The sequence below is a fragment of the Bombina bombina genome, chromosome 5 (assembly GCF_027579735.1).
Source record: "Bombina bombina isolate aBomBom1 chromosome 5, aBomBom1.pri, whole genome shotgun sequence".
NCBI classification, from domain to species: domain Eukaryota; kingdom Metazoa; phylum Chordata; class Amphibia; order Anura; family Bombinatoridae; genus Bombina; species Bombina bombina.
Window position 1 is genome coordinate 195,371,481 of NC_069503.1, and position 16,725 is coordinate 195,388,205.

The following is a 16,725-nucleotide window of genomic DNA, read 5'->3' on the forward strand; positions in this document are numbered from 1 at the left end:
ATAAAACTGATAATAAAAAAATTTTAATAAAAAAATATAGCGATCTGGATATGTTAATGCAATACAATACTTGGATGTGTTGTAAAGCCAGAAATTTACTTTCACTTGTAGGCCCTGTCTAATAGTAAACTTCTGAATTACATTTAACGAAGATGGTTCTAAAATATAAACCATTGTATGCAATTTAATTTCTCAATATTCACATTCATGCTCAATATTTTGTCGAGTTCCGTTTGTCAGACTTGGAAATTTGACTTTTTCTTTCTTTAACATTGAGTGGACTACTAACTTTTTCCCTCTGGGCTAGTAGCTTTTAGCCTGTGGCTGGTAAGACATAGTGATATTTTTCCACCCCCGTGTGCGTGTGTGTATATATTTATACATACATATATACACACAAACCATTTTTTTATGTTTAGGGTTTTTGTGATGATAAGAAATAAGATATTGCTGATAAAGGATATACATGTCTAAAATTATTTAAATCTCCATATAAGAAAGGGAGAGGCACTTTATAAAAGTCTTTAATGCATCTTAAATCCTTGCTCTTTAAACTCAAATGTAATTAATACTAGTTTGTGTTTTGTTAATCTGTATTTATAGTATATACTTACTTTAGTGTGTTGTGTTCTGTTAAAGCGACATAAATGTGAAGAAAAAATATATAATGTTTGATCATTTTATCATTGCACTACTGCTTGTATATAACTGTGTTTAACTCCTGTAATAGGGTTGTGATCAGCAGCAATGCACTACTGGGAGCTAGCTGTACACATCTAGTGATCCAGTGACATGTGTGGACCCACCAATACCTGCTGACTTCCATTAGTGTGTTGCTACTCCTGTGCTTACTTAGGTATGCTTTTTAATAAAGGATACTAAGAAAACAAAGAAGTAAAAGTGCCGTAAATTGAAACTTCACTTAAAGGGAAATGAAACCCAAAAAATGTCTTTCATGATTCAGATAGAAAATACAATTGTAAACAACTTTCCAATTTACCTCTATTATTTAATTTGCTTCCTTCTCTTGTTATTCTTTGCTGAAAGGTTTATCTAGGAAAGCTCAGGAGCAGCAAAGATCCTAGGTTCTAGCTGCTGATTGGTTAATGTATACATATACTGATTGTCATTTGCTCACCCATTTGTTCAGTAGAAACCAGTAGTGCATTGCTGTTACTTCAACAAATAATACTAAGAGAATGAAACAAATTAGTTAATAGAAGTAAATTAGAAAGTTGTTTCAAATTGTGAAAAATGTATACCAGAAAGGTTTTATTGTGAGGGGCGCTCAATACATAAGCTGAGGTGGTTATAATATATGTTTAAAAAGACACTATAGATCATATTCAAAATAATATTTGATAGGTAAAAAACTTTAATAAAAACCTAAAGCACAGATAATAAATAACAATTGATACACATATAAAAAAGTTGTTTCAAATTGTATTCTCTATCTGAATCATGAAAGAAAAATTTTGGCTTTCATGTCCCTTTAAAATGGTGTGCTCTCTCCGAATCATTAAAGTGTCATTTTGACTTTTAGGTGCCATTAAAGGGACACTGTACCCAAATTTTTTCTTTTGTAATTCAGAAAGAGCATGCAATTTTAAGCAACTTTCTTATTTACTCCTATTATCAATTTTTCTTTGTTCTCTTGCTATCATTATTTGAAAAAGAAGGCATCTAAGCTTTTTTTTGGTTTCAGTACTCTGGACAGCACTTTTATTGGTGGATGGATTTATCCACCAATCAGCAAGGACAACCCAGGTTGTTCACCAAAAATGGGCCGGCATCTAAACTTACATTCTGGCATTTCAAATAAAGATACCAAGAGAATGAAGAAAATTTGATAATAGGAGTAAATTAGAAAGTTGCTTAAAATTTCATGCTCAATCTGAATCACAAAAGAAAATTTTTGGGTATAGTGTCCCTTTAAGTTTGTCAGTATAGTTTGCTTATAGTTAACATTGTGACATAATTGTAGGGCAGAATATTTGTGTGCAATACACATTTTAACTTCGGGTCATATTATTACTATTCCTTGTGTAGAAACTGAAAAATGGCTTAACAGTATTGTGATTCGCTTATCTGCAAGCTGACCAATGAGTAATGAATAAGGAAGTGCGTACCAGTTAGACCTTTCAAGCTCATTTAAACAATTCAAAATAAAGGGGGTTTTTTTGTTTTTTTTTATTAATTTTGTTTTAAAATGTATTACATTGTTACCATAATAAGCCAGTAATTTCCTATTGTCATTTTTATTCTTGTCTGCAGGCTCTGTATGAAAACATGCTTGTAGAGCTTCCTTTCGCTAGTTTCTTCCTGTCAAAGCTGCTGGGCACAAGTGCTGATGTTGATATTCACCATTTAGCATCTTTAGATCCAGAGATGTACAGAAATTTGCTTTTCCTTAAGAGCTATGAAGGAGATGTAGAAGAACTCGGTTTAAACTTTACGGTGGTAAATAATGATCTCGGTGAAGCACAGGTAAGAAAAAAACCTATATGTTCACAGTAATTAACCTTTGCTTACCATTGGCGTTCAGTGGCCTAGTTTGTATAACATTTGCTTTGAACTGTGAGCTAGCAGCTTGCAAACCTCACAGCCATGAACTGTAATGAGAAAAAGGGGATGAAACATGAGTTTCCTACATGTTGCTTTTTTTTAAAAGTAACCGGGCTTTGTGGAAATCAAAGAAAGCAGCTTCTTAGACTCTAAGTTTTAACATGGTAGCATCTGTTATTGCTAAAACCACCCCCTTTAAAGGAAATAAATATCACATTTCAGTGTTTTCAGTGAAGTTTAATTTGTACTCACTATTATTTTATATTTCTCTTGTAAGGTGTATCCAGTCCACGGGTTCATCCATTACTTGTGGGATATTCTCCTTCCCAACAGGAAGTTGCAAGAGGACACCCACAGCAGAGCTGTCTATATAGCTCCTCCCCTAACCCCCACCTGCAGTCATTCTCTTGTAACTCTCGGCAAGATAGGAAGTATCAAGAGATATGTGGTGACTTAGTGTAGTGTTATCTTCAATCAAGAGTTTGTTATTTTTAAACGGTACCGGCGTTGTACTGTTTTACTCTCAGGCAGAAATTAGAAGAAGAATTCTGCCTGGAGATGGATGATCTTAGCGGTTTGTAACTAAGGTCCATTGCTGTTCTCACACATAACTGAAGAGTATGGGAAAACTTCAGTTGGGGGAACGGTCTGCAGATTATCTGCTTTGAGGTATGTTCAGTATTTTTATTTCTAGAGAGATGAATAAGTTCTAGAAAATGCTGACAGAGCCTTGTGTATTTGAGGTAAGCTAAATGCAGTGATTTAACAACGACTGGGATCATGCTTACAAAACAGTGTAATACTCATGTTAATACTCATATTACTTAGTGACAAAACGTTTACATGTTTCATAAATAGGACGTTTTTTCTCTGAGGGAGATAAGTCTTTATTTGGGGCCTAGTTTTTCACATGGCTAGTCAGCTACTCCTAGGAGTATTTTCTTAAGGCCCCTCTGACATCCAGTACATGGTGGGAGGGGCCTATTTTCGCTCTCTAGATGCACAGTTTCCTTCAGACTGAGACATCCAGCTTCCCTAGAGGAGTCCTCTGGCATCTGAGGACCATTATAAAGGGTTTATTTCTTCTCTAAATCGTATTTGAGGGCAGGTAGGAGCCTCAGCAGAGCTGTGGCAAGGTGCTCAACTGTCTTTTACAGTGGTTGACGTTTTTTAAATCCGGTTTGGGGGGTAAGGGGTTAATCATCCATTTGCAAGTGGGTGCAATGTTGCTTTAGTCCCTTACACACACTGTAAAAATTTCGAAGGCTTTACTATATTTTTACACTGTTTTGCAGTTTAAGTGTGTTTTTTTTTTCTCTTAAAGGCACAGTAACGTTTTTGTTTAATTGCTGTTTCACCTTTATTAAAGTGTTTTCCAAGCTTGCTTGTCTCATTACTAGTCTGTTAAACATGTCTGACATAGAGGAAAGTTCTTGTTCAATATGTTTGGAAGCCATTGTGGAACCCCCTCTTAGAATGTGTACCAAATGTACTGAAATTTCTATAAACTATAAATACCATATTATGGCGCTTACAGATGTATCTCCAGAGGATTCTCTGACTGAAAAAAGGGAGATTATGCCATCTAGCTCTCCCCATGTATCAGAACCTATAACTCCCGCTCAAGTGACGCCAAGTACATCTAGCGCGTCTAATTCTTTTACCTTACAGGACATGGCGGCAGTTATGAATGCTACCCTCTCAGAGGTATTGTCCAAACTGCCAGGGTTACAAGGAAAGCGAGACAGCTCTGGGGCTAGAACTAATACAGAGCTTTCTGACGCTTTAATACCTCTGTCCGATATACCCTCACAATACTCAGAAGACGAGGCAGGTGAGCCTCTATCTGCTATCTGTGGGTGACATTTCAGATTCAGGGAAGGCGTTGCTTCAGTCTGATTCTGAAATGACAGCGTTTAAATTTAAGCTCGAGCACCTTCGCTTATTGCTTAGGGAGGTTTTAGCGACTCTGGACGACTGTGAACCCATTGTAGTTCCGCAGAAATTGTGTAAGATGGACAAATACTTTGCAATGGCTGTTTACACTGATGTTTTTCCAGTCCCTAAGAGGTTTTGGAAATTATTACTAATTAATGGGATAGACCAGGTGTGCCGTTCTCTCCCCCCTCCTGCTTTTAAGAAGATGTTTCCCATAGATGCCGCCATACGGGACTCGTGGGAGACGGTCCCTAAGGTGGAGGGAGCAGTCTCTACCCGTCGAGGACAGTTGTGCTTTCCTAGATCCTATGGATAAAAAATTGGAGGGTCTCCTTAAGAAAATTTTTATACATCAAGGTTTTATTCTCCAGCCTCTTGCATGCATTGCCCCAGTTACTGCTGCAGCGGCTTTTTGGTTTGAGTCTCTTGAGGAGGCTCTACAGGTGGAGACCCCGTTAGATGATATTTTAGACAGGATTAAAGCTCTTAAGTTAGCTAATTCCTTTATTTCTGACGCCGTTTTTCATTTAACCAAGCTAACGGCTAAGAATTCAGGTTTTGCCATTCTGTCGCGTAGGGCGCTATGGCTTAAGTCCTGGTCAGCAGACGTTACTTCAAAGTCTAAGCTTCTTAACATCCCATTCAAGGGACAGACCCTATTCGGGCCTGGTCTGAAGGAGATAATTTCTGATATTACTGGAGGAAAAGGTCACGCCCTTCCTCAGGATAGGTCCAATAAGTTAAGGACCAAACAGAATAATTTTCGTTCCTTTCGAAACTTCAAGAGTGTCGCAGCTTCAGCTTCCTCTAATACAAAACAAGAGGGAAATTTCGCCCAGTCCAAAACAGTCTGGAGACCTAACCAGGTTTGGAACAAGGGGAAGCAGGCCAAAAAACCTGCTGCTGCCTCTAAGACAGCATGAAGGAGTAGCCCCCCGATCCAGGACCGGATCTATTAGGGGGCAGACTTTCTCTCTTCGCTCAGGCTTGGTCAAGAGACGTCCAGGATCCCTGGGCACTGGAGATTGTTTCCCAGGGATATCTTCTGGAATTCAAAGGTTCATCTCCAAAGGGGAGATTTCACCTCTCAAACCAGATAAAGAGAGAGGCATTCTTACGTTGCGTTCAAGACCTACTGGTTATGGGAGTGACCCACCCTGTTCCAAGGGAGGAACAGGGGCAGGGTTTCTATTCAAACCTGTTTATAGTTCCCAAAAAGAGGGAACGTTCAGACCAATCTTGGATCTCAAGATCCTAAACAAATTTCTCAGGGTCCCATCTTTCAAGATGGAGACAATCCAAACCATCCTCCCTATGATCCAGGAGGGTCAATATATGACTACCGTGGACTTAAAGGATGCTTATCTCCACATTCCGATTCACAGAGATCATCATCAGTTCCTCAGGTTCGCCTTCCTAGACAGGCATTACCAGTTTGTGGCTCTTCCCTTCGGATTAGCCACGGCGCCAAGAATCTTTACGAAGGTTCTAGGGTCTCTACTGGCGGTTCTAAGGCCGCGGGGCATAGCGGTGGCCCCTTACCTAGACGACATCCTGATCCAGGCGTTGACTTTTCAAATCGCCAAGTCCCATACGGACATTGTTCTGGCCTTTCTGAGGTCTCACGGGTGAAGGTGAACAGAGAAAAGAGTTCACTCTCTCCTCTCACAAGAGTTTCCTTCCTAGGAACTCTGATAGATTCGGTAGAAATTAAAATTTTTCTGACAGAAGTCAGGATATTAAAGCTTCTAACTTCTTTCCGTGCTCTTCATTCCACTTCTCGGCCGTCAGTAGCTCGGTATATGGAAATGATAGGCCTAATGGTAGCGGCAATGGACATAGTTCCGTTTGCCCGCCTACATCTCAGACCACTGCAACTTTGCAACTCAATCAGTGGGATGGGGTCTACACAGATTTGTCTCCTCTGTTAAATCTGGATCAAGAGACCAGGGATTCTCTTCTCTGGTGGTTATCTCGGGTATTTCTGTCAAGGGGAATGAGTTTCCGCAGGCCAGAGTGGACTATAGTGACGACAGATGCCAGCCTTCTGGGCTGAGGCGCAGTCTGGAATTCCCTGAAGGCTCAGGGTTCGTGGACTCAGGAAGAGGCCCTCCTTCCGATAAACATTCTGGAGCTAAGAGCGATATTCAATGCTCTTCAGGCTTGGCCTCAACTAGCTGCGGTCAGATTCATCAGATTTCAGTCGGACAATATCATGACTGTAGCCTATATCAACCATCAGGGGGGAACTAGGAGTCCCCTGGCAATGATGGAGGTTTCCAAGATAATCCTATGGGCAGAGGTTCACTCTTGCCATCTCTCAGCTATCCATATCCCAGGAGTAGAGAACTGGGAGGCGGACTTTCTAAGTCGGCAGACTTTTCATCCGGGGGAGTGGGAGCTCCATTCGGAGGTATTTGCCCAGCTGATTCAACTATGGGGCAAACCAGAAGTGGATCTGATGGCGTCTCGTCAGAACGCCAAGCTTCCTAGTTACGGGTCCAGGTCAAGGGATCCCCAGGCAACGCTGATAGATGCTCTAGCAGTGCCCTGGTCCTTCAGCCTGGCTTATGTGTTTCCACCTTTCCTCTCCTCCCTCGTCTGATTGCCAAGATCAAGCAGGAGAGAGCTTCAGTGATTTTGATAGCACCTGCGTAGCCACGCAGGACTTGGTATGCAGATCTGGTGGACATGTCATCCTTTCCACCATGGACTCTGCAGCTGAGGCAGGACCTTCTACTTCAAGGTCCATTCAATCATCCAAATCTAGTTTCTCTGCGTCTGACTGCTTGGAGATTGAACGCTTGATTTTATCAAAACGTGGTTTCTCCGAGTCGGTCATTGATACCTTGATTCAGGCTCGAAAGCCTGTCACCAGGAAAATCTATCATAAGATATGGTGTAAATATCTTCATTGGTGTGAATCCAAGGGTTACTCGTGGAGTAAGGTCAGGATTCCTAGGATACTATCCTTTCTCCAAGAAGGATTGGAAAAGGGATTATCGGCTAGTTCCTTAAAGGGACAGATTTCTGCTCTGTCTATTCTTGTGCACAAGCGTCTGGCTGATGTTCCAGACGTTCAGGCGTTTTGTCAGGCTTTGGTTAGAATCAGGCCTGTGTTTAAACCTGTTGCTCCGCCATGGAGTTTAAATTTAGTTCTTAAAGTTCTTCAAGAGGTTCCGTTTGAACCCTTGCATTCCATAGCTATCAAGCTTTTATCTTGGAAAGTTCTGTTTTTGGTAGCTATCTCTTCGGCTCGAAGAGTTTCCGAGTTATCTGCCTTACAGTGTGATTCCCCTTATCTGATCTTCCATGCAGATAAGGTAGTTTTGCGTACCAAACCTGGGTTTCTTCCTAAGGTAGTATCTAATAGGAATATCAATCAGGAAATTGTTGTTCCGTCACTGTGTCCTAATCCTTCTTCAAAGAAGGAACGTCTGTTACACAATCTTGACGTGGTTCGTGCTTTAAAGTTTTATTTGCAAGCTACTAAGGATTTCCGTCAAACATCTGCATTGTTTGTTGTCTACTCTGGAAAGAGGAGAGGCCAAAAGGCTTCGGCAACTTCTCTTTCTTTTTGTCTGAGAAGCATAATCCGTTTAGCTTATGAGACTGCTGGCCAGCAGCCTCCTTAAAGAATTACAGCTTATTCTACTAGAGCGGTAGCTTCCACATGGGCTTTTAAACATGAGGCCTCTGTTGAACTGATTTGTAAGGCGGCGACTTGGTCTTCGCTTCATACTTTTTCTAAATTCTACAAATGTAATACTTTTGCTTCCTCGGAGGCTATTTCTCTTGTTAAGTGTATCCAGTCCACGGATCATCCATTACTTGTGGGATATTCTCCTTCCCAACAGGAAGTTAAAAGAGGATCACCCACAGCAGAGCTGCTATATAGCTCCTCCCCTCACTGCCATATCCAGTCATTCTCTTGCAACTCTCATCTAAGATGGAGGTCGTAAGAGGACTGTGGTGTTTTATACTTAGTTTATTTCTTCAATCAAAAGTTTGTTATTTTTAAATGGTACCGGAGTGTACTGTTTATCTCAGGCAGTATTTAGAAGAAGAATCTGCCTGCGTTTTCTATGATCTTAGCAGAAGTAACTAAGATCCTTTGCTGTTCTCACATATTCTGAGGAGTGAGGTAACTTCAGAGGGGGAATAGCGTACAGGTTTTCCTGCAATAAGGTATGTGCAGTTAAAATATTTTTCTAGGGATGGAATTTGCTAGAAAATGCTGCTGATACCGAAGTAATGTAAGTAAAGCCTTAAATGCAGTGATAGCGACTGGTATCAGGCTTATTAATAGAGATACATACTCTTATAAAAGTGTATTTTAAAACGTTTTCTGGCATGTTTAATTGTTTTTTACATATGTTTGGTGATAAAACTTATTGGGGCCTAGTTTTTTTCCACATGGCTGGCTTGAATTTTGCCTAGAAACAGTTCCCTGAGGCTTCCCACTGTTGTAATATGAGTGGGAGGGGCCTATTTTGGCGTTTTTTTGCACAGCAAAAATTACAGACACAGACATCCAGCTTCTTCCTGCATGATCCAGGACTTCTCTGAAGGGCTCAAAAGGCTTCAAAAGTCGTATTGAGGGAGGTAAAAAGCCACAGTAGAGCTGTGGCAGTTGTTGTGACTGTTTAAAAAACGTTTTTGTCATTTGTTATTCCGTTAAGGGGTTAATCATCCATTTGCAAGTGGGTGCAATGCTCTGCTAACTTATTACATACACTGTAAAAATTTCGTTAGTGTAACTGCATTTTTTCACTGTTATTTCAAAATTTGGGAAAATTTGTGTTTCTTAAAGGCGCAGTAACGTTTTTTATATTGCTTGTAAACTTGTTTTAAAGTGTTTTCCAAGCTTGCTAGTCTCATTGCTAGTCTGTTTAAACATGTCTGACACAGAGCAACCTACTTGTTCATTATGTTTGAAAGCCATGGTGGAGCCCCATAGGAGAATGTGTACTAAATGTATTGATTTCACCTTAAACAGTAAAGATCAGTCTTTATCTATAAAAGAATTATCACCAGAGGGTTCTGTCGAGGGGAAGTTATGCCGACTAACTCTCCCCACGTGTCAGACCCATTGCCTCCCGCTCAGGGGACGCACGCTAATATGGTGCCAATTACATCAGGGACGCCCATAGCGATTACCTTGCAGGACATGGCTGCAATCATGAATAATACCCTCTCAGAGGTGTTATCTAGATTGCCTGAATTAAGAGGCAAGCACGATAGCTCTGGGGTTAGGAGAGATACAGAGCGCGCAAATGCTGTTAGAGCCATGTCTGATACTGCGTCACAGTATGCAGAACATGAGGACGGAGAGCTTCAGTCTGTGGGTGACATCTCTGACTCGGGGAAACCTGATTCAGAGATTTCTAATTTTAAATTTAAGTTTGAGAACCTCCGTGTATTGCTTGGGGAGGTATTAGCTGCTCTGAATGACTGTAACACAGTTGCAATTCCAGAGAAATTGTGTAGGCTGGATAGATACTATGCGGTTCCGGTGTGTACTGACATTTTTCCTATACCTAAAAGGCTTACAGAAATTATTAGCAAGGAGTGGGATAGACCTGGTGTGCCCTTTTCCCCACCTCCTATATTTAGAAAAATGTTTCCAATAGACGCCACTACACGGGACTTATGGCAGACGGTCCCTAAGGTGGAGGGAGCAGTTTCTACTTTAGCAAAGCGTACCACTATCCCGGTTGAGGACAGTTGTGCTTTTTCAGATCCAATGGATAAAAAATTGGAGGGTTACCTTAAGAAAATGTTTATTCAACAAGGTTTTATTTTACAGCCCCTTGCATGCATTGCGCCTGTCACTGCTGCGGCGGAATTCTGGTTTGAGGCCCTGGAAGAGGCCATCCAGACAGCTCCATTGAATGAAATTATTGACAAGCTTAGAACGCTTATGCTAGCTAACTCATTTGTTTCTGATGCCATTGTTCATTTGACTAAACTAACGGCTAAGAATTCCGCATTCGCCATCCAGGCGCGTAGGGCGCTATGGCTTAAATCCTGGTCAGCTGACGTGACTTCAAAGTCTAAATTACTCAACATTCCTTTCAAGGGGCAGACCTTATTCGGGCCTGGCTTGAAGGAAATTATTGCTGACATTACTGGAGGCAAGGGTCATACCCTTCCTCAGGACAGGGCCAAATCAAAGGCCAAACAGTCTAATTTTCGTGCCTTTCGAAATTTCAAGGCAGGAGCAGCATCAACTTCCTCCGCTTCAAAACAAGAGGGAACTGTTGCTCATTCCAGACAGGCCTGGAAACCTAACCAGTCCTGGAACAAGGGCAAGCAGGCCAGAAAGCCTGCTGCTGCCCCCAAGACAGCATGAAGGAACGGCCCCCTATCCGGAAACGGATCTAGTGGGGGACAGACTTTCTCTCTTCGCCCAGGCGTGGGCAAGAGATGTTCAGGATCCCTGGGCGTTGGAGATCATATCTCAGGGATATCTTCTGGACTTCAAAGCTTCTCCTCCACAAGGGAGATTTCATCTTTCAAGGTTATCAGCAAACCAGATAAAGAAAGAGGCATTCCTAAGCTGTGTGCAAGACCTTCTAGTAATGGGAGTGATCCATCCAGTTCCGAGGACGGAACAAGGACAGGGATTTTATTCAAATCTGTTTGTGGTTCCCAAGAAAGAGGGAACCTTCAGACCAATCTTGGATCTAAAGATCTTAAACAAATTCCTCAGAGTTCCATCATTCAAAATGGAAACTATTCGGACCATCCTACCCATGATCCAAGAGGGTCAGTACATGACCACAGTGGACTTAAAGGATGCCTACCTTCACATACCGATTCACAAAGATCATCATCGGTTCCTAAGGTTTGCCTTTCTAGATAGGCATTACCAATTTGTAGCTCTTCCCTTCGGGTTGGCCACTGCCCCAAGAATTTTTACAAAGGTTCTGGGCTCACTAAGACCGCGAGGCATAGCGGTGGCTCCGTATCTAGACGACATCCTGATACAGGCGTCAAGCTTTCAAATTTCCAAGTCTCATACAGAGATAGTTACTGGCATTTCTGAGGTCGCATGGGTGGAAAGTGAACGTGGAAAAGAGTTCTCTATCACCACTCACAAGAGTCTCCTTCCTAGGTTATCAAAACTTCTAAATGCTTGCCGTTTCCTTCCTTCCATTCCACGCCCGTCAGTGGCTCAGTGCATGGAAGTAATCGGCTTAATGGTAGCGGCAATGGACTTAGTGCCATTTGCGCGCCTGCATCTCAGACCGCTGCAATTATGCATGCTAAGTCAGTGGAATGGGGATTACTCAGATTTGTCCCCTCTACTAAATCTGGATCAAGAGACCAGAGATTCTCTTCTCTGGTGGCTTTCTCGGGTCCATCTGTCCAAGGGTATGACCTTTCGCAGGCCAGATTGGACGATTGTAACAACAGATGCCAGCCTTCTAGGTTGGGGCGCAGTCTGGAACTCCCTGAAGGCTCAGGGATCGTGGACTCAGGAGGAGAAACTCCTCCCAATAAATATTCTGGAGTTAAAAGCAATATTCAATGCTCTTCTAGCTTGGCCTCAGTTATTAACACTGAGGTTCATCAGATTTCAGTCGGACAACATCACGACTGTGGCTTACATCAACCATCAAGGGGGAACCAGGAGTTCCCTAGCGATGTTAGAAGTCTCAAAGATAATTCGCTGGGCAGAGTCTCACTCTTGCCACCTGCCAGCAATCCACATCCCAGGCGTAGAGAACTGGGAGGCGGATTTTCTAAGTCGTCAGACTTTTCATCCGGGGGAGTGGGAACTCCATCCGGAGGTGTTTGCTCAACTGGTCCATCATTGGGGCAAACCAGAACTGGATCTCATGGCGTCTCGCCAGAACGCCAAGCTTCCTTGTTACGGATCCAGGTCCAGGGACCCGGGAGCAATGCTGATAGATGCTCTAGCAGCTCCTTGGTTCTTCAACCTGGCCTATATGTTTCCACCGTTTCCTCTGCTCCCTCGACTGATTGCCAAAATCAAACAGGAGAGAGCATCGGTGATTCTGATAGCGCCTGAGTGGCCACGCAGGACCTGGTATGCAGACCTAGTGGACATGTCATCTCTTCCACCATGGACTCTGCCTCTGAGGCAGGACCTTCTAATACAAGGTCCTTTCAATCATCCAAATCTAATTTCTCTGAGACTGACTGCATGGAGATTGAACGCTTGATTCTATCAAGGCGTGGCTTCTCCGACTCAGTCATTGATACCTTAATACAGGCTCGGAAGCCTGTCAACAGGAAAATCTACCATAAGATATAGCGTAAATATCTTTATTGGTGTGAATCCAAGAGTTACTCATGGAGTAAGGTTAGGATTCCTAGGATATTGTCCTTTCTCCAAGAGGGTTTGGACAAAGGCATATCAGCTAGTTCTTTGAAAGGACAGATCTCTGCTCTGTCTATTCTTTTGCACAAGCATCTGGCAGAAGTTCCAGACGTCCAGGCATTTTGTTAGGCTTTGGTTAGGATTAAGCCTGTGTTTAAAACTGTTGCTCCCCCGTGGAGCTTAAACTTGGTTCTTAAAGTTCTTCAGGGAGTTCCGTTTGAACCCCTTCATTCCATTGATATTAAACTTTTATCTTGGAAAGTTCTGTTTTTGATGGCTATTTCCTCGGCTCGAAGAGTCTCTGAGTTATCTGCCTTACATTGTGATTCTCCTTATCTGATTTTTCATTCAGACAAGGTAGTTCTGCGTACCAAACCTGGGTTTTTACCTAAGGTGGTTTCTAACAGGAATATCAATCAAGAGATTGTTGTTCCATCATTGTGTCCTAATCCTTCTTCAAAGAAGGAACGTCTTTTGCATAATCTGGACGTAGTCCGTGCCTTGAAGTTTTACTTACAGGCTACTAAAGATTTTCGTCAAACATCTGCCCTGTTTGTCGTTTACTCTGGACAGAGGAGAGGTAAAAATGCTTCGACAACCTCTCTCTCCTTTTGGCTTCGGAGCATAATACGCTTAGCCTATGAGACTGCTGGACAGCAGCCCCCTGAAAGGATTACAGCTCATTCTACTAGAGCTGTGGCTTCCACCTGGGCCTTTAAAAATGAGGCCTCTGTTGAACAGATTTGCAAGGCTGTGACTTGGTCTTCGCTTCACACCTTTTCAAAATTTTACAAATTTGACACTTTTGCTTCTTCGGAGGCTGTTTTTGGGAGAAAGGTTCTACAGGCAGTGGTTCCTTCCGTTTAAGTTCCTGCCTTGTCCCTCCCATCATCCGTGTACTTTAGCTTTGGTATTGGTATCCCACAAGTAATGGATGATCCGTGGACTGGATACACTTAACAAGAGAAAACATAATTTATGCTTACCTGATAAATTTATTTCTCTTGTAGTGTATCCAGTCCACGGCCCGCCCTGTCCTTTTAAGGCAGGTCTAAATTTTAATTAAACTACAGTCACCACTGCACCCTATGGTTTCTCCTTTCTCGTCTTGTTTCGGTCGAATGACTGGATATGGCAGTGAGGGGAGGAGCTATATAGCAGCTCTGCTGTGGGTGATCCTCTTGCAACTTCCTGTTGGGAAGGAGAATATCCCACAAGTAATGGATGATCCGTGGACTGGATACACTACAAGAGAAATAAATTTATCAGGTAAGCATAAATTATGTTTTTTGGGAGAAAGGTCTTACAGGCAGTGGTGCCTTCCGTTTAAGTGCCTGCCTTGTCCCTCCCTTCATCCGTGTCCTAAAGCTTTGGTATTGGTATCCCACAAGTAATGGATGAACCCGTGGACTGGATACACCTTACAAGAGAAAACAAAATTTATGCTTACCTGATAAATTTCTTTCTCTTGTGGTGTATCCAGTCTACGGCCCGCCCTGTCACTTTCAGGCAGGTGTTTTTATTTTTTAAACTACAGTCACCACTTCACCCTATAGTTTCTCCTTTTTCTTACTTGTCTTCGGTCGAATGACTGGAGGTGGGAGTTAGGGGAGGAGCTATATAGACAGCTCTGCTGTGGGTGTCCTCTTGCAACTTCCTGTTGGGAAGGAGAATATCCCACAAGTAATGGATGAACCCGTGGACTGGATACACCACAAGAGAAAGAAATTTATCAGGTAAGCATAAATTTTGTTTTTTTCCCCAATGTCTTTCAAGACAAGACATACATATATATCATTATTATTATTATTATTATTATTATTATACATATATTATTATTATTACACATATATTATATATTATTTCTATTATTATACATATATTATTATTATTACACATATATTATATATTATTTCTATTATTATACATATATTATTATTATACATATATTATTATTATACATATATTATTATTATACATATATTAATATTATTATTATACATATATTATTATTATTATTATTATACATATATTATTATTATTATTATACATATATTAATATTATTATTATACATATATTAATATTATTATACATATATTAATATTATTATTATACATATATTATTATTATTATTATACATATATTAATATTATTATTATACATTTATTATTATTATACATATATTAATATTATTATTATACATATATTATTATTATTATTATTATTATTATAATACATATATTATTATTATTATTATTATAATACATATATTATTATTATTATTATTATAATACATATATTATTATTATTATTATTATTATTATTATGTATATATTATTATTATTATTATTATGTATATATTATTATTATATATATATATATTATTATTATTATTATTATATATATATATATATATTATTATTATATATATATATATATAATTATTATTATTATTATTATATATATATATATATATATATATATATATATATATATATATATATATATATATATATATATATATATATATATATATATATATATATATATATATATATATATATATTGGTTTCCTCCTACAAGAAGAACTTAGAGACTATTCACCCTTTAGGTATTTCATGTCCATAATTTGTTTGCTTAAAGGGACATGATACCCACAATTTTACACGCATGATTCATATAGAGCATGCAATTTAAACAACTTTCTAATATACTTTTATTATCAAATTTTCATCATTCTTTTGGTATCATTTGTTGAAATTCAGGGGAGGTAAGTTCAGGAGCGTGCTCATTTCTGGAGCACTGTATGGCAGCAGATTTGGAATAGTGTTATCTATCTGCAAGAGCACTATTTTTGCCATGTAGTGCTTCAGACACCTACCTAGGTATCTCTTCAACAAAAGATACCATGGGAACAAAGCACGTTTAATAATAGTAGTAAATTGTAAGCTTTTTTTTTTAAATTGTATGCTCTGTCTGAATCACAAAAGAACATTTTGGGTTTCATATCCCTTTTAAGTGGTTCCATACACATAGGTTTGATGGCTACAGTTCTGGAGATTATTCTCTTTGCTTGGTTGTATGTAAGACTTGAACAGATAGACTTCATATTTCAACAAAGCCACAACTCAGAATTCTGTTTAAAAGGATCTATCTTTCTCATCATGTGAGGGGTTCTCTTAATTGGGATTAGTCTAAAGCAGGGGTCAGCAATCTTGGGCCCTCAGATCTTTTGTAACTACATTTTCCATGATGCTCAGACAGCCTAAAGACTGGGAAATATCTGGGGGCCAAAGGCTGCTAACCCCTGGTCTAAAGATATACTTCAGCCTGGAATCATTTCAGAGTATTGTGCCAGCTTCAGTGAATCTCAAGAATTTGTTATAGTTATGTCTTTTCTGAGGTTCAGATTGGCATGTCTTTCCTTCAGTTTATCTGCTTCTTTGTGTGACGTAAAATAACAAGTGGGTTTGGGGGAGATAGATCATTCTTCTGCCTGGCTTAGTTTATGGCTCTTATATCAGAATGCTGGATCTTAATCTTGGTTTTATTAGTGAACAACTGTAGAAGTCTAATGTAATAAACTATTAATTTAATTTGTTCAACACATTATGCCAGTTCTTGCAAGCAGCATTTAGTATATCTTGCAGACAGAGCTTCTTTCTTTCCCATATCTTTAAATGGACAGCTTTATTATTAAAGTGACATGAAACCCAAGATGTTTCTTTCATGATCCAGATAGAGCAGAACATTTTAAATGACTTCCAAATTTACCTCTATTACCAAATTTGTTTCACTCTTTTGGTATCCTTTGTTGAAGGTGCACCAACGCACTACTGGTAGCTAGCTGAACACATCACGTAAGCCT

At 40.0% G+C, this 16,725-nt stretch overlaps 1 protein-coding gene across 2 annotated transcripts in view; it reads left to right on the plus strand.

Annotated features, from left to right (window-relative positions):
• Positions 1–16,725, plus strand: part of UBE3C (ubiquitin protein ligase E3C) — a 551,478-nt gene that overhangs the window by 472,480 nt on the left and 62,273 nt on the right. For both annotated transcript variants that reach the window (XM_053713824.1, XM_053713825.1), the window contains exon 20: positions 2,275–2,487. In XM_053713824.1, the coding sequence (XP_053569799.1) occupies positions 2,275–2,487 (213 nt within the window). The remainder of the gene's footprint in view (positions 1–2,274; positions 2,488–16,725) is intronic.